This window comes from Mirounga leonina, unplaced genomic scaffold, assembly GCF_011800145.1.
Source record: "Mirounga leonina isolate KUSES-001 unplaced genomic scaffold, KU_Mleo_1.0 Mir_94, whole genome shotgun sequence".
NCBI classification, from domain to species: Eukaryota; Metazoa; Chordata; class Mammalia; order Carnivora; family Phocidae; genus Mirounga; species Mirounga leonina.
Window position 1 is genome coordinate 49057163 of NW_023270855.1, and position 17212 is coordinate 49074374.

The 17212-nt window shown below is 58.5% G+C and overlaps 2 protein-coding genes across 5 annotated transcripts in view; both read left to right on the forward strand.

The window, feature by feature from the left end:
- The first annotated feature begins 1734 nt into the window (after positions 1–1734).
- GIPC1 (GIPC PDZ domain containing family member 1) lies at positions 1735–12861 on the forward strand. Of its 4 annotated transcripts, XM_034998325.1 has the most exons (10): positions 2882–3070; positions 5293–5383; positions 7105–7191; positions 7859–7984; positions 9168–9488; positions 10170–10355; positions 10455–10635; positions 11379–11491; positions 11833–11914; positions 12053–12861. In XM_034998325.1, the coding sequence occupies exons 5-10, from the start codon at positions 9201–9203 to the stop codon at positions 12202–12204; spliced, it is 1002 nt and encodes a 333-aa protein (XP_034854216.1). In that variant the 5' UTR covers positions 2882–3070; positions 5293–5383; positions 7105–7191; positions 7859–7984; positions 9168–9200; the 3' UTR covers positions 12205–12861. The 4 variants fall into 4 exon arrangements, with proteins under 4 accessions (XP_034854215.1, XP_034854216.1, XP_034854213.1 ...); XM_034998324.1 differs by lacking the exon at positions 2882–3070 and adding an exon at positions 1735–1829 and having other exon boundaries at positions 7859–9488; XM_034998322.1 differs by lacking the exon at positions 7859–7984 and having other exon boundaries at positions 2883–3070.
- A 2086-nt stretch (positions 12862–14947) lies between these two features.
- Positions 14948–17212, forward strand: part of PTGER1 (prostaglandin E receptor 1) — a 3509-nt gene continuing 1244 nt past the window's right edge. The window contains exon 1 of the mRNA XM_034998326.1: positions 14948–17166. Coding sequence (XP_034854217.1) covers positions 16138–17166 — 1029 coding nt within the window. The 5' untranslated portion in view covers positions 14948–16137. The remainder of the gene's footprint in view (positions 17167–17212) is intronic.

Here is a 17212-nt window from a genome sequence, read left to right on the forward strand (position 1 = left end):
ATGCACATTTTCAAGAAAACACACAAAAAGGGGCACTTTGAGCCTCCTACAGTGTTGTACCAGAGATGGGAGGAAATTGGGGGTATTTTCCCCTAATGTTTATTTTGAAATTTTCAAAGGCATAGAAAACTCACAAGAATAGTAAAATGAATACCCACATACTATTCTCCTAGATTCGGTGGCAATTGTTACTACCTTGCCACATTTGTGCTCATGTGTATGCACTGTCTCTCCCTCCCACTCCCTCTCTCCATCCCTCCTCTATATTAATATTAATGTATACCATATTTTGATAGTGTATATAAAATATATACATATATTTTTTGTGAGCCATTTGGAGTTGCAGCCATCACAAATTTACCACGAAATAGTTCAATGTGTTTCTCCCCAAAATAAGAACATTCTCTTATCTAACCACAGTACAATGCTCACATTCAGGAAATTTAACATGGATGTATTATCTAATATCTACTCCACATTCAAATATCCTTGATCATCCCAAGAATATCTTTCATAGCTGTTCTATCCTTTTTTTTTTTTTTTGTAATTTTTATCAAGGACCCAATCAAGGATCATACATTCATTTTGGTTGTCACCTGTGTCTCCTTCAATCTAGAACTGTTCCCCAGCATTCCATTCATTCATTCATTCATTCAATTAATGGATTGATTTTTCCTTTCCTGACATAGATCTACTTGAAGAGTCCAGGCATTTTTGGTTTTTGTTCTTTGGTTTTGGGTTGTTTGTTTGTTGGCAGAAAGTCCCTTAATCAGAAGTATCTGGTTATGTCCTCATGAGTAGATCCAGGTTGAACACTTTGGGCAGGACCAAGCGCTTTGCAGGTGATGTTGTGTCCTCAGTACATCACGGCAAGGGGTATGTGAGGTCGACCTGTCCCATCACTAGTGATGTTAGTTTTGATCACTTGGTTAAAGTTGTGACAGGTTTCTCCACCAAGGTATCCTTCCCCCACTGTAATTAACAAGTAATTTGTGGGCTGGTCCTTTGAGACTGTGTGAATATCTACTTCCTCCACTGATTAGCCTCACCTGAATTAATTATTTCTCTACTGGCTGCAGAATGGGGATTTTCTAACTCAATCTTCCCTTCTGCATATATTAGCTGTCGTTCCAGATTATTTTTCCAAAGGGGGCAGAGGTAGCACTGAGTCTGAGCTCCTCAGCATCTGGGCCTCCCAGCCTCTTGAAGTATAAAATTGGTTAGAGGTGGCCTGCTCTGTGCCTTTGGGCAACCCCCTCACCCCTCCCTGGGGACTCCTCATCAGTCAACAGGTGGATTCCGATGGGTTCTGCTCAGGACTCTGCGGTCCCCGTGGCCCCACATACTGTCCTTTGCAGGGTGTGCAGAGGGCAGCTCAGATGCCAGGCGCAAGCAGGACAGTGGTTACAGTCCCACAGAGGACACTGGCCCAGCCATTGCAACTGATCACTCAGTGGGGATGGCAGAGGTCAACAGAACAGGAAGAGAAGGACAATAGCTGTGCCTGTTGCCCAGGCAGTGGCAGTGTTTGCTGGCTGGGCGGGGCGAGACTCGCAGCCCTCAGAGGCTAAGCCCAGGCCCCGCTCTCCTCTTTCCCTTCGCCGCTCCGGAGGACCTGCCGGGGCTGGGATGCACAACAGCTCACCCTGGGCACTGCAGAGACCCAGTCATTCAATGAAGCTTGAGCAGAGTCGCAGCCATTAGAGAACTACAATTCCCAGAAGACACAGCAAGCTCCTGGTCCAACCCCAACTGCCCCAGCGGCCGGCTTTGAGGCCGAACAAGGAAATCTCACCTGTCTGGGAACTGAGAGTCCTGGTCTGCACGAGGTGCGTTTTTGTCTTTGTTTCTTGGACCTACTCCTGCCTGAGAAATCCCGGTTAGGATGGTGAGATCACCTGTCCTCTCATTCACACGTGGGCGCTGAGACGCTGCTCGGTGCCAGTCTCCGGACCCGGGCGTGCGGTGGAGGGGGGGGGCAGTTAGGTGGAGGAGACAGCGTCATGCAAGGGCAGAGGCTTGGATTGGCTGGGTACCCTTTGAAGCCTAGCACATATGTGCTCAGTAGATATTCGCTGGTCTAACCAACAAGCGAGCAGCCCATCTCGCCCTTGTCTTCCCTTCCATGCACCGTTTCATACAGATTTGCTAGCTCCTAGGATATTGCACTCTCCCAAAATATGCTGTATCTCTCGGTCCGGCTTCCAGGCCTTTTGCACGCGCTGTTACCTCTACCAGAAGCACATTGAGCTTACTCGTTGAAGTATCTGTAGAGATAGGACAGCGCCTGGCACGGAGCAGGGGCACATGAAATATTTGACGAGTGAATGAATGAATGAATGAATGAACAAATGCCCTTGTCCATTGTACACCCCAGGAAGCAGGGACACTAGGGACCCTCCCTATTCATCTCGATCCTCCGCCCGCTCGCCCGCCTGGAATGAATGCATTCTTTTTATCCGCTCCGAGGATGGCCGGGCTGGGGCAGGGGCAGACCGGGAGGAGGATTGGATTGGGGGCTACCCTCGGCCCCCTCCCAGGTCTCCTAAAGGGTCAGCTTTTCCGGACGTGGGGAGTTTGCTTCTGCCCGAAACTTAGCCCCGGTCACCTGACTCCCACGACCAGCCTTCCCGCCCCTTACCATCCCGGACACCCCAGACCGACACTGAGCCAACAGCACGTGGTCCGGGGGACCCAGCTTCCCATTGGTTGCTCGTCTCCTTCCTTCCCCGCGATTGGCAGGGGCCCAGCCTCAGGTCCCCCCCTCCGCGCCCTGCGGTGGTACAGCCTGCCGCGGCTTTAGGCGGGGTGGGAAGGTCCACTGCGCCGCGGTGCGGGGGGGTCGGGAAGAGCCGGGCGAGGCGGAGGGATCCCTCTGGAATGTTTCCGTCGGGCCCACCCGGGCTAGGGCGGCACGGCGCGGATTGGCTACGAACGTCGGACGGCCGCTCCTGATTGGCGGGGCGCGGGCGCGGGCCCCGCCCTCCCTGGCCGCGGCTGCGGGAGAGGCCCGGGCCGGAGTTTGCGGAGGGCCGAGCCGGGCGCGCGCGGGCTGGCGGCGGCGGCGCAGGTGAGTGGCCCCGCGGGCGGGGCGCGGCGCGGCCGCTCCCGGGGACCCCAGCGCGGACCTGCGGGGTCGCAGAGCAGCGGGGATCCGGCGGATCGAGCGGGGTGGGGCCGGCCCCATGGACAGGGCTGGAGGTCTAGGTTGGCCTCCAGGATGCCCGAGGCCCCCTCCCAGAGAGGCCCCTATCGCCCCGCCCGGCGCAGGGTCAAACGCCTTCCGCCGCTGGGATGGGGTCGACAGCCCACCCCGCTCCCTGCGCTCCTCTGGACAGTCCCCGCCCCGACGGGGACGGGCGCGGGGTCGGCATTTCTGAGCCCTGCCTGGGCACCTCCCTGGAGCCGGCCTCGTCCCAATCCTCCAGGGCCTAGAGGGACTTGGAGAGGACCGAGGTCCCGATAATAATAATGAAAAAATCACTCCGGCTAGCATTTTTTGAACGCTTCCGTGTCAGGTATTTACCATGCGTATCACTGAATCTAAACACTTTATGGGAGGTGCTGTTACTTCTTTTAGAGGTGAAGCAACAGACCCAGAGAGGTGGAGTGACTTGCTCAAGGTGACACGGCTAGTAAGTGACAGATCGGGAACTCGAACCCGTGCTTCAGAGTCCAGAACTGGAGTCTCAGCCACTAGACTAGATGGCTCCGTGGCTCAGTGGCCCAGTGGCCCAGTGTTTCCGTGGCTCAGGTGTTCCTGACCCGCTCCGCTGCCCTGCTGCTGCTTCCACTTCCAACCCTGCACACATGTGGGCCACACCTGCTGCCCTTTGCTTTCCCCCTAAGGGGTCACCAGACACCAGCCCTACCTTGCCTCCCCTGAGCTGGAAAGACAAAGACTGAATACCTGAGCTGGAAAGACAAAGACTGAATACCTAAGTTCTAAGTAGAGAGTGACACCTGCAGGGGAGATGGGGGCCCGGGGATCCTTTGCCCCCTGGGCCCCCTGGGAAGCCTGGGCTGAGGCCTGGGCAGTAGGCGTTCTCCCCGGAAACACCCAGGAGCCGGTTTTTCAAGACTGAATCAGAGGCCTCCCGCCCTCCTCTCCGAAGCAATATCCTACTAGAAACGGGAGGCTGGGTGTGGTGGCCCCCCTCCCCCAGCTTATGTCAGCTCCCAGGAACCCCCTTCCCCACTTCCTGCTGCCCCCCGCTGTGATTCTGCGTGGTTGTGGGGTTGTTTAGTTTCAGGCCCTTTGCAGGGAAGAGAGGGTGGGGATGCTGGGATTCCAGCCAATGCGCTTGGCGCCCAGGCTGACACTCTTTTTCTCCAACCCTATGTTCAGGTTTGAGCGGAGACTGGGAACTTGGGGAGGGGGTGGCAGTTAGCAACTCCCGGCATGTTCTGAGGATAGGAGGGCTCAGAGAGTAGTCAGAATGAGGACAGAAGGCACATTCATCCATTCTACAAACATTTATTGAGCACCTACCATGTGCCAGGCACTGTTCTTGGCACAATAGTGAACAAGACAAAAATCCCTGCTCTGTGGGAGCTGCCATTCTAGTTGGGAGGAAACAGGCAACAAGCAAGTTAACGAGTAAATAAAGAAGGTATCTGCAGATGGTAGTAAGTGCTACGTGCTATGAATAAAAGTGCTGTGAATAAAATATGAGGGGGTGGCATGGTAGAATCTGTGGGTAAGGGGGGTGGCTTGCAGGAGGTGACTTTGGAGACAAGATCTAAATGAAAAAAGGAGGTAGCCCTGCAAAGATCAGGCAGGGGGCCCACCCCAGGCAAAGGCTCTGAGGCTAGATGGAGCTTGGAATAGCGTGGCTGGGGCACCAGCTGCAGTCAAAGTGGCAGTTCTGCAGGGGTCTGTGACTCATATTAAGGAGTGTGGAGCTTTTCCTCCGTAAGGTGGGAAATCGTAAGATTCGAAGCCGGGGAGTGACGCGATCTGGTTTACATTTTAAAATAGAGACACGAAGTGAAATAGCAGCCTAAGACTGAAAGACAAGATTCTGCCAGGGCAACATGTAATTAAGTTCATGGGCCTGAGCCGTCTGGACCACAGGGGCGGTTCCAACAGGCTGGGGCAAGCCAGGGAAGCTGCCTGGAGGAGGTAGCCTAGACTAGGCCTCCTCAGGCAAAGTGGACTGGGATGTTCCTGGATGGGGCAGGGGAAGAGGCCATAATAATAATGACCATGATAGTAACAGTTTCCTTATAGCAAATGTCAGACAAAATGCTAATCAGATTGTATGCATAATCTCTTTGGCTTCCCATAAGCACCCTGAAAGACAGGAATTCCGCTTGTTTTTTCGGATGAGAAAACTGAGGCCCCATCACATGAAGTGACTTGCCCACGGCTACGCAGCTGGTAAGTGGCAGGGGTGGGATTTGAACCCAGGCCACCCTGCCTCTTCTAGTCTGGAAGGCAAATTCATTAATCACTTACTTTCCTCACTACCATTATTCCCTCCTCACAGGGGAGGACGTGGAAACGCGCCTGAACCAGGGCAGCAAGCCTAGGCAGAGTAAGGAGGTTGGGAATTGGTGATCAGGATGTGGAGGCCCTGGGTAAAGGAGGAAGTTTGAATCTTGTCAACGGACTGAAAGGTGGTACAGATGGAAATAGTAGTTAAAAAAAAAAATCACCATTTATGGAACCCTTCTCACGTGCCAGGAACTGTTCCAGGCACATATATGATTTCCTCAGAGAAGTTAAGACACTTGCCCAAGGTCACACAGCTAGTAAGAGGAGAAGCCAGGTTCCAGACTCATGTTCGCAGCATCCTGCTAAGATATGTGAGGGGCAGCAGAAGGAGAACCAGAGGAGGTGATGATGAGGGGTTTGGGATTTTGTTTTTTGTTTTTTGTTTTTGTTTTTTTTTTCTTTTTAAGCATCGCTGAGTGCGATGAAATAATCTGAGGAGACAGCATTGGTTTATTCATTCAGAATTTGTTTTTCGTCAAGTATTCAGCAAATGCCTACTGTGATGGGTGCTATGAATAGAGAGATAAGGTAACCAATAAAAGACTAGTATCCCGAATATATATAAAGAGTTCCCACAAATCAATAAGAAAAAAGACAGGCATTACAATAAAAAACAAACGGTACAATTTTTAAAAATGGGCAAAGACTTAAAGAGGCAATTCACAAAGGGACAAATCCAAGCAGTTAATAAATGTCTTAAAAGTTGTTAAGCATGGAGCACATGGGTGGCTCAGTTGGTTAAGCATCCAGCTCTTGATTTCAGCTCAGGTTATGATCTCAGGGTCGTGAGTCAAGCCCCGCATTGGGCTCCACACTGGTAGTGGAACCTGCTTAAGATTCTCTCCCTCCCTCTTCCTCGGCCCTTCCCTGCCCACCCTATAAAAAAGAAAGTTGTTCAGCATCCTTGATTATGAAGGGAGTGAAAACAAAACCACAGTGAAAGGTGAGGGAGATACTCTGTGTCTATGTGGGTAGATGGAGCAACCTACCCTGTCCCCAGCGCTATGCTGGGAAGCAAAGGATGAGGACCACAGAGGTGGGGCTTGTGCTTTTGCTGGTGCTATGGTGGCTGTCTGGGGCAGGGACTACAGCCTTGCCCCTCTCTCTCCCCGGAGCCAGGCACAGGGACTGGTGGGCCAATGAATATTAGGATCAGTCATCCATCCAGTCATTCAGCAAATATTTATTGAGCACCTGCTACACACCAGGCACTGTTCTCTGCCCTGAGAAAATAGGGATGAATAAGGCAGACAAAATTCCTTGCCCTTTCAGAAAACAGTGAACAAGAATAGTGGATGAAACATATATCCCACCTGAAAGAGATGCGCGAATGAGTTGTGGGGATGCCAGAGGGCAGAGTCAAGTGCAGAAGCACTGAGGCTGGGCTGCCCTTGGTGTGCCAGAGGGGCAGGGACAAGGCCCGTGTGCCTGGGAGGGACGAGCAAGGTGGAGGGTGGGAGGAGGGGAGGGGAGGGAGGTGATGGGAGCAGATCTTTTGGGGCCTGTGGGTAGAGGGGAGGACGTTGGCTTTTACTCTGAAGGAGGTGGGAGCCCTGGGAGGGGTCGGAGCAGAGGACAGGTGTGACGTGACTTACGTTCTACAGGATCATTCTGGCTGCTGTGTTGACACAGGCCGTGGAGGGCGAGGGCAGAAGCCTGCAGACTCGGAGGAGGCAACTGCACTAGTGGAGGTGAGAGACGCTGGGGGCTGGAGCAGGTGCTACTGGAGGAGGTGTGGGAGAACAGACGAATGAATGTGGGCGGAAACAAAGGGAGGCACGAGAGTGGGTGCAGCGCACTGGGTTTGGCTGAATCCAGGACGGCCCCCTGGAGGAAGAGGTTTTAAAGGAGGGAGCAGGAAGTCCCCTTTACACAAAAAATAGAATTTGGCATGATGGGATCCTCACCTCACCTGGCCAGGTGGGTGGAGTGTCCCCACTTGCAGAGCAGACATCCCAGGCCCAGGGAGATGGAGTTGTTTAGGGAGCCACTCTGCATGGGCATCAGACAGACCCGAGAGTGCAGCTGGCTTCTGTGACTTTGGGCGTGTGACTCGAAATGAAATCTGAACTCTTTCCCAGTCTGGAAGGCCCGCAAAGTCGACCCCTTACACCCCCTGTCACCTCTTGTACCGCACCTCTTCGGTCTCTCATTGCTCGCTGCACTGAGGTTACAGTGGGCTCTTGCTGATCTGTGAGCCTGAGACTCTGCTCAGAACCCTCCCATGGCCACCACCTCACTCAGAGCAAAGGCCTAAGTCCTCCCTGGGCGTACGAGGCCCTGCTCGCTCTGCCCGATCCCCTTCCTGCCCTCACCTCCTCCTGCTGTCCCCCTTAGCACTCTGTTCCAACCCCACAGGCCTCCTCGCTGTTCCTCAAACACACCAAGCACGTCCCCACTTCAGGGCCTTCGTACTGGCCGTTCCCTCTGCCTGGAGCCGTCTTGCCTCACATCCTCGTATGGATACTTCTTCCTGTCACTCAGGTCTCAGGTTCAGTTTCACCTGCTCAGAGAGGCCCTCTTTGACCTTGTCTGTAGAAGAACTTGTCTTGTTTGATTGTCTTCATAGCACGAATAGAAATCACATTAGACTTTTACACATGTGCTTGCTCACTGTGCATCTTCTCTGGATTATATGCTCTGGACAGCATGGACAGAGCTCCGGCTAGCATATGTGGCACCTAGGAGGGAACTGGAAGGAGGCAGCCCTTCCTCCCGGCAGACACATCAGCTCGGCATGTAGCTCGGCAAGCAGAGCACAGGCTGAATTTCAGTCCCACTTGCAACCCTGGTCTGGTGCTTTTGCACAGTGAACAACCTGTGTAACTGCACAGAGTGGCCCTGGTCACGGACCTTGCTTATCTTACTGAAGGCAATATCTACAGTGGTGCATGGAATACAGTAAGCATGCAAAAAATATTTGTTTGAAAGGAGGGAGGAAGAAAGAAACAGAGAATGGAGGTAGAGAAAAGAAAACAAAGAGGAAAGAAAAATGGTAAATCAGTCAGGACAGGTTTTGCTACAGTAACAAACAACCCCCCAAATCTTAGTGGCCGAACTCCACCAGGCTTATTTTTTTTGTTCCTGCTACGTCACTGCAGCTCAGCAGGAGGTCCCATTCATTATCAAATGCAGCCTGCCTGGGAGATATAGATCCCCCGGAGTCTCTTGCTCCAGTGATTAAATGCTTCAGCCCAGAAACATCATGTGTCTCACAGCTCATTGGTCAGAAGTGGTCATATGCCTGCCCAGTCACAAGGAGGTCAGCAAGTGTCACCCGCCTGTGTGCTCTGAAGGGAGAGTCAGAAATTTTGGGAGCGCAGCACTAGTGAGTGTCAGTGCCAATAGAAAAATAAAGAGGAATGTAGCCACTTTGAGCCTCCATTTTCTCATCTGTTAAATGGGCATAATCATAACATAATATAGTCCCCACGTCCCGATGCGATGTGAGGATGAAGGAAGGTCACAGCGCAGTTTGCTTGGGGCCTCAGTAGGTAACAGCTGCCATTATTACTTCTGTACAAGGTATGTAAGTGCTGGGCCCGGGTTTCCAACCGAGGCTGTTCTGTTCTCTAAATATCTCATAAGGCCAGGAGGGTGCTAATAGTGTGGGAGAGGCGGCCCGAGGCCACTGCCCGGGCCCTGAGCCCATTTTCCTGCCCTGCAGATCTCCTGAGCGTGCCCGCGCGTCTCCCTGCTCATGCCGCTGGGACTGGGGCGGCGGAAAAAGGCGCCGCCTCTGGTGGAAAATGAGGAGGCGGAGCCAGGCCGTGGGGGGCTGGGCGTGGGGGAGCCGGGGCCCCTGGGTGGGGGTGGGGCAGGGGGGCCCCAGATGGGCCTGCCTCCCCCTCCCCCGGCCCTGCGGCCCCGCCTCGTGTTCCACACCCAGCTGGCCCACGGCAGTCCCACGGGCCGCATCGAGGGCTTCACCAACGTCAAGGAGCTGTACGGCAAGATCGCCGAGGCCTTCCGGCTGCCAGCTGCCGAGGTACCCGCGGGGGAGCCGGGCCCCGGGGTCCCTGCCCGAGGGCTGAGGCCCGGGCGTGCCTCCTGCTCGGGAGCGGCGGCTCAGACGCTGGAGCTGCACGTGCCGGGGCCTGCTCCCCAGTGACTTACGGGGAACTGGAGGCCAAGCCTGGGTGCTGAGTGCCCTTCAGGCATCGGGAGGCCTGTGCCCCAGCGGCCTGCAGAAGTGGGTGGCCAGGGCTGGATGTGACCTTCCCAGCATGCATCGGGAGGCTTGCGCCCCAGTTGATTACGGGGTCTGGAGGTCAGATGCGAGATTCATTTCTCTGATGCATTGGGAAGCCTTACCCGGAGGACCTGGGAGCTGAAGGAAGGGAGGCAAAAAGGGCATCCGTAGGATTGAGCAGGAAGTAGATGCAGGGGTCTCAGTAGGTGTGGGGGATACTTTCTGCCCCTTCATTCATTCCACAAGCCCTTACTGAGCACCCATTGTGTGCCAGGCTCTGTGCCCTGGGGGCCGCAGGGAGTTTTTGCTAGGACAGAAATCCCAGCTCCAGCAGAGCTGCATCCTAGTGGGGGCCACTCTGGGGTGAGGACCCCCAGCCCTTTCCCAGCTCCCTCCCCCCGCCCCGTTCCCCCTCAGGTGGTTGCTAGCAAAGGGCGAGGGAAGGAGGTGAGGGTTGAGTGTCTCCCGCCCATGCAGGTGATGTTCTGTACCCTCAACACCCACAAAGTGGACATGGACAAGCTCTTGGGAGGCCAGATCGGGCTGGAGGACTTCATCTTTGCCCACGTCAAGGGGCAGCGCAAGGAGGTGGAGGTGTTCAAGTCAGAGGAGGCGCTGGGGCTCACCATCACTGACAACGGGGCCGGCTATGCCTTCATCAAGGTGCTTGGGGTGCACGGGGCACCCGGAGTCCTGAGGGTAAGGATGGGCCATGGCATCCAAGGGCAGAGCCATGGGGGCTGACAGCTCCTCTCCCCACAGCGCATTAAGGAGGGAAGCGTGATTGACCACATCCAGCTCATCAGCGTGGGTGACATGATTGAGGCCATCAACGGGCAGAGTCTGCTGGGCTGCCGGCACTACGAGGTGGCCCGGCTGCTCAAGGAGCTGCCCCGAGGCCGCACCTTCACGCTCAAGCTCACAGAGCCCCGCAAGGCCTTTGGTGAGGGGGCTGCCTCCTGGACCACTGCTCTTCTCTTGGGTTCAGGCCACAGTGGCAGGGAGACACCAGCAGGTGGCACCCAAGGCCAGCCAGCTGCAGTAGAAGGGGTGGGGGTGGGGGGCTCCGCCTTGCCCTGGGGAGGGGGTGCTGGCTCTCCGCCCAGCCTGGGAGGAGGGTGAGGACAAGGAGGAAGTTGCCCCCACACCCAGCTTCCTGGAACCATTAGTCCAGCCAAGCGCCCCCAACCCTGGCGAGCCCCTCCAGTCCTGAGAAGCCAGGGTTGGCTGCCCTGTTCCTGCACCCCCACTTTTCCGTCTGACTTCACTAACTCTCTGGAATGGGCCTGAGGCCCCTGAGGTGGGGGTGGGGGACTCTCAAACACTTCCCCAGGCAGATAGGGCTGGTCTTTGGCCCAGCAGCTGGATCCCCTTGGCCTTGGGGAGAACAGCTCAAGACCCAGGCCCCACCCGCTTCCTGTCCCTCAGGCCCTGGGAACAGGGCCCCCTTCTGTCTCCCCTCCAGCCTTTTCCATTCTCAGCCCCTGGCTGTCCTTCCCCCATCCATGCCAAGCCGGAGTCAGGAGTCCTGCCCTCCCGGGGTCACCTCAGGCCCCGACTCCCCAGAGCCTGCAGAAACTTAGAGAAGGTAGAAGGGGGTATCTGAGGCCAGGCTGCCTGGGGTCCTGCCCAGGGCATGCTGGAATTGGGCTTCCCAGACCCTCACCCCTTCCCTGCCTCCCACAGACATGATCGGTGTACGCTCAGGGGGTGGCCGCCCTGGCTCTGGCCCCCAGCTGGGCACTGGCCGAGGGACCCTCCGGCTCAGATCCCGCGGCCCCGCCACAGTAGAGGATGTGGTGAGTGTTCTAGCCCGGCCCCAGCCCTCCTTCCCTGGGCATCCATAGGTGGCTGCATCCTCTGTTAGCTGAGGGGCTCTGGACACTAGATTCAAATCTACCTCCGCCACGTAGCAGCTCTGGGACCTCTGTTGGGTCGGCGGGCCTCAGTTTCCTTGTTTGTAAAGTAGGGGGATAGTAATACTGTCACAGGGCTGTGGTGAGGATGAGCTGTGGGTTAATACATGTAAAGTGGTGAAAAGAGCATCCCGCACTTAAGTACAATTACAAATATATTCACATTATTGTGATGTCATTGTCCCTCCTCCCCCCCCCCCCCCCCCCCCCCCCCCCCCCCCCAGCCCTCAGCCTTTGAGGAGAAGGCGATTGAGAAGGTAGATGACCTGCTGGAGAGTTACATGGGCATCAGGGACACGGAGTTGGGTGAGTGGGGACGCCTGGATCTGGGGATGGGCGCGAGCCTTGGGGAAGGGGCTTCTGGGTCCTGTGGGGCTGGGTCTACCCTGAGTACCTCTGTCATCTGTGCTTCCATTCTGTGCCCCGCCCCCCACCCTTGTCCAGCGGCCACCATGGTGGAGCTTGGAAAGGACAAAAGGAACCCGGATGAGCTAGCCGAGGCCCTGGATGAACGGCTTGGTGACTTTGCCTTCCCTGATGAGTTCGTCTTTGACGTCTGGGGTGCCATTGGGGATGCCAAGGTCGGCCGCTTCTAGGCCCCCTTCCAGACCTCTCAGTGACCTGGCTCCGCTTGGTGGGAGCCCCCAGTGGGAGGGCCACCATGGCCTGGACCGCAGCATCCGGCTTGGACCTTGCTCAGCAGCCCAAGGACGATGCAGAGTGGAGGTGGGGCCGGGCCTCCGCCCCACTCCAATCGGTACCACCCCTCCCCAGCTCCCACCCTGGCTGGGGTCCCCGGTCCCCCCTTGCCCTGTTCCCCACCTACCTCAGCCGGGTCAGGCGCAGGGGGTGGGGGGGGAGGGACCAGCCAGATTGTGCGGCCACCCCCACCCCCAACACTTTCTGCATCAGCTGCCAAACTGGTCTCTCATCTCCCTGGGGCCTGTTTGGGGGTCCTGACCTCCCTAGTTTCCTGCTGCAGGGAATGCAGAAGGGGGGCATACCCCCCCTCAGCAAATGCAATAATGCCCTCCCCCCCCATGCCCCACCCAGAGAGGAGCCCCGTCACTTCGGAGTCTGTTACCTCCACGTTTGAAACACTAGTCTGCTGTGAACCCCCAACCTCCCTCCCTCCCCTGCTCTCTGTGTCGCCCTCAGCCCAGCCCCAGACAGAAGGGGCAAGAGGGACGATGGCGGTGGGCTTTTGTATCTGAATTGCTGTCTTGAACATAAAGAATCTATGGGCTGTTGGACCTGTGTGGTGACTTCAGCTTTGGGGTGGGAGAAGGGGGTGAGCCAAGGCTGGGAAAGAATGTAGCAGCTGAAATCCATCCTCCTCGGGCTCCAGATTGAATTAGGAGCCTGGCTGGGCCACCCGCCCCCCCCCCCCCCCCCCGCCCCAACCCGTTCCGCTTGATGAGGTTTCTGGCTGTGGGCCACCAGGCTTCCAGTCAAAGGCCGGAGCTTCCTGGCCTACTGAGGTTCAAATCTTGCTCCCTCTCGAACAAGGCCTCCCGCCACCTCAAGCCTGATGTGAACAGTGGGCACCAGGCTGTTGCAGCCCAGGGCCATAGGGGACAACACCAGGGCCAGAAGATGCGGAAGCCTGGCTTGCGAAAAGAAAGACGGGGGGCCCAAGATGGAGGCCTGCCAGGGCAAATGCCGTGGGGAGGAGCCCTGCCCCCGAGCCGGAGGGGAGCAGTCATGATGTGGCCCCCGTTCCTGCTGACTGTGGATGCGGGGGGTCCGCTGGCGTCCATGGCGCACCATGGTTTGCACTGGACATAAACCCAGCGTGCTTGTTTTGACAACCCACTTCATCCTCGAGGATTGAGTGGGGATCAGGGAAGGGGGGCTGGGACCCTGGCCAGACCTGGAGGGAAGGGCAGGAATTGAAGCAAGGGGAGCCAGGCCAGAGGTCCCTGCAGGAATGTCTGGGGTCAGCCCGCTCCCCGTTTTCATCGCTCCTTTCAACAGGAGGGCGCTGGGCCTGCCTGGGAGAGGGGAGCTGGGGGCCCTGGCAGGGCGCGGGGTGTGTGCGCAGGCCGCGGTTGTGTTCTTGGGGTGGGATGGAGACAGCTGTTGTTGGGGTCCCTCTCAACATCCCTGGGCACCCACGGGTGCCTCCTGTGTCTGTGCTGGTAAACTGCTCAGGTCGCGAAGGGGTGCGGCGGTGTGTCTCCGTGTTGAGACGGTAAGACTGTCTATCAGAGTGTTGGTGGTTTTTGACTCCATTGAGGGAACGGGATGTAATGACTGTCTTTGTGTTCCACGGTGTTTGTGGGGGTAACCGGCAGCACCCCTGTGTGGAGTGTGGCCGTGTAGGTGCAGCTCGGGGGGTGTCCAAGGCTGTGAGTGTGAGTGTCTCTGGGTGTTTTCTGTTTGTGGGCTAGGTGTTGACCAGCTGGGTCTCAAGATGTCCAGGAGGTGCGACTCCTTGTGCCGTGGGTGTATGGAGTGCATTCGCGGGGCCTGTCTTGGACTGTTGGGGGGTGTCTGTGGGTGATACAGAGTGGGGCTGGTGGGCTGTCTCAGAGGGAGGGATGGTGTGTGCGTCTCGGTGCTGGGCGAGACCGGATCTCCCAGCGCCTTCTCGGGGGGGATGCATTTCGGCGTGTTGAGAGAAGTTAAAGGCAGTAACAATAGGGGCACCTGTGGGGGTCCTGGAGGTGACAGTCACAGTGCGTTCATGGGTATGACGAAGGCTGACCCTAAAGCTTTGAGGAGCGTGGCTGCTGCTGTGCTGGGGACAGACTGACGGCATCTGGTCGTAGGGTGTTAAGAGGCATGACGGTGTGTGTCTTAGAAGGTGAGAGTGTGTGCGTGCGCCCCTGCTTCTCAGGGCAGGACGTGAGGCTGCAGTTGTGTGTCCACAGGTGGCTTGGGACTCGTGTGTCTCAAGAGAGAGTCCCCTGGTCACCAGACCTCTTGGTTCCCCTGCCCCCCTTCAGCCTCCTCCCCTGCCCCTCCCAGGGTATGACTCGCTGCTGGCCCTGGCCTGAGCTTTAAGCCCCTGTGTAAATAATGGGCGGGTCTCCTGGCCAAGCTGGGCCCGACCCAAGCTGGTCCACACGAGGCACTGCCCACCACCACCCCCGAACCAACATCCATGAAGGCTTTGGTAGGGCGAGAGGGTGTTGCTGCCCCCAAGCAGGGTTAGCCCCCCAAGCTCGCAGTCCCCATGCGGGCAGTGGCACCCCCTGCAGCCGCCCCAGCTTGCCCTGGGCGATGTTCACATTTTCCAGTGTTTAGATTTTATCCACTTTATTAATGAGGCAGGCGAAAGGCCCGCGCCTGGGGGGAAAGGGGGGGGGGAAGAGGGCTACTCCCGCCCCGCTAGTGGGAGGGGGTCATGGGGAACCAGGCCAACTCCCCGGGAGACCCCTTCCTGGTGGGGCAGCTGGGGTCCAGTGTAGCCCCTGCCCATTGCCAGGAGCACAGAGGGGTCTCTGCCACCCCAGGCCCCCTCTGGGTGCGAGATGGCTGGAGCAGGCCCTGGAGGCCAGAGCGGGCAGCGGGAGGAGGCAGGGAGCTGAGGAGCCGCCCCAAGAGGGAGGGAGAGGGAGCGGCCTGGCCTGCCGGAGAGCTCTGGTGGAGCGGGCGCGGGTGCAACAGGCAGCGGGGGCCAAGCAGCAGGCGATGGGGACCTGGAGTCCCAAGCTGTGTGGGTAAGAAGACTGGGGCATGAGGATGTCTGGTGGGGGAGGAGGGTTTGGAAGGACGGGGCCGTGGCTAGTTCAGTCTCTGCGTCCTGTGTTCTTGACTCTCATCCCCATCTGTCTGTCCCTGTCAGTCTTACTGTCTATCTGCCTTTCCCATGTGGCCAGCAGGCAGTTCTGCCCTCTCAGCCCTCACCTCCAGGTTATCGAGGGATGGGTGGTGCTGGGTCCGCCTTGAGGCCTATGGGGCAGGGACCTGGAGCTGGCAGGAATGGGAGCCCGGGGGGCATCCACGGTAAGGCAGCTGTGGTCAGGGGAGAGCCAGGGTGAGACAGTGACAGAACTCAGAGATGGGAGTGTGGGGGGCAGGGACGGTGGGGACAGACATGTAGCTGTGGGGAAAAGGACAGTGCGGTGGAGAGAGATGTCCCCGTGGTGGCAGAGGTGGGGCTGTGAGCATCAAACATGGGACTGGAGAAAAGGTGACATGTGATGGTCAGAGATGGGGCAGTGAGGTCAGGTGGGGCCCTGCCGATCAGAAATGGGACAGGGGGTGTCAGATGGAGCCAGGGGCGAGGAATTCGCTGTGGTGCAATAATGAGAGGTGGGTGTCAGAGGTAGATCCGTGACGCCCACAGGTGGGGACCGACACGGAAGACCGGGGCCCGGGGAACCAAGGTGGACAGAGAAGGTGGTGAGGGCAAGAATGAGGCCTGGAGCAGGAGCTGATGGGCTGAGGAGGCCGAGGAGAAAGCGGTCGGGAATGGGGCAGCCAGGGTCCTTTGGAGTTGCCGCGGGCAGAGGCGACAGAAGAATGCCATGGCATCCAACGGGGCCTGATGACCCGAGGTGGCGCTGCCTGCTAGTCCCATGGGGGTGGTGGGCAGTGTGCTCCCGGCCCGCCTCACGGAGCCCTCCTCTCCTCTCCTCTCCCCAGCCCCAACCCCAGCACCTGACATGAGTCTCTGCGGGCCCCTCAACCTGAGCCTGGCGGGCGAGGCGACCACGTGCGCGGAGCCCGGGCCTCCCAACGCGTCGGCCGCGCCGCCCCCCGGCCGGCCGGGCACCTCGCCGGCGCTGCCCATCTTCTCCATGACCCTGGGCTCCGTGTCCAACGTGCTGGCGCTGGCGCTGCTGGCGCAGGCCGCGGGCCGCCTGCGGCGCCGCCGCTCGGCCGCCACCTTCCTGCTGTTCGTCGCCAGCCTTCTGGCCACTGACCTGGCGGGCCACGTCATCCCGGGGGCGCTGGTGCTGCGCCTGTACGCGGCGGGCCGCCCGCCGGCCGGCGGCGCCTGCCACTTCCTGGGCGGCTGCATGGTCTTCTTCGGCCTGTGCCCGCTGCTGCTGGGCTGCGGCATGGCCGTGGAGCGCTGCGTGGGCGTCACGCGGCCGCTGCTGCACGCGGCGCGCGTCTCGGCGGCCCGCGCGCGCCTGGTGCTGGCCGCGCTGGCCGCCGTGGCCTTGGCGGTGGCGCTGCTGCCGCTGGCGCGCGTGGGCCGCTACGAGCTGCAGTACCCGGGCACGTGGTGCTTCATCGGCCTGGGCCCCGCGGGCGGCTGGCGCCAGGCGCTGCTCGCCGGCCTCTTCGCCGGCCTCGGCCTGGCCGCGCTGCTCGCCGCGCTCGTCTGCAACACGCTCAGCGGCCTGGCCTTGCTGCGCGCCCGCTGGCGCCGCCGCTCGCGACGGCGTCCTTCGGCGAGTGGCCCCGACGGCCGCCGTCGCTGGGGGGCGCGCGCGCCCCGCTCGGCCTCAGCCTCGTCCTCCTCGTCCGTCGCTTCGGTCCCCGGCGGCTCCCCGGGCCGTGGCTCAGCGCGCAGAGCCCGCGCTCACGATGTGGAGATGGTGGGCCAGCTCGTGGGCATCATGGTGGTGTCGTGCATCTGCTGGAGCCCGCTGCTGGTGAGGGGCGCACACGCCCCTCGGGCCGGGCTCCTCCCTGCCCCCC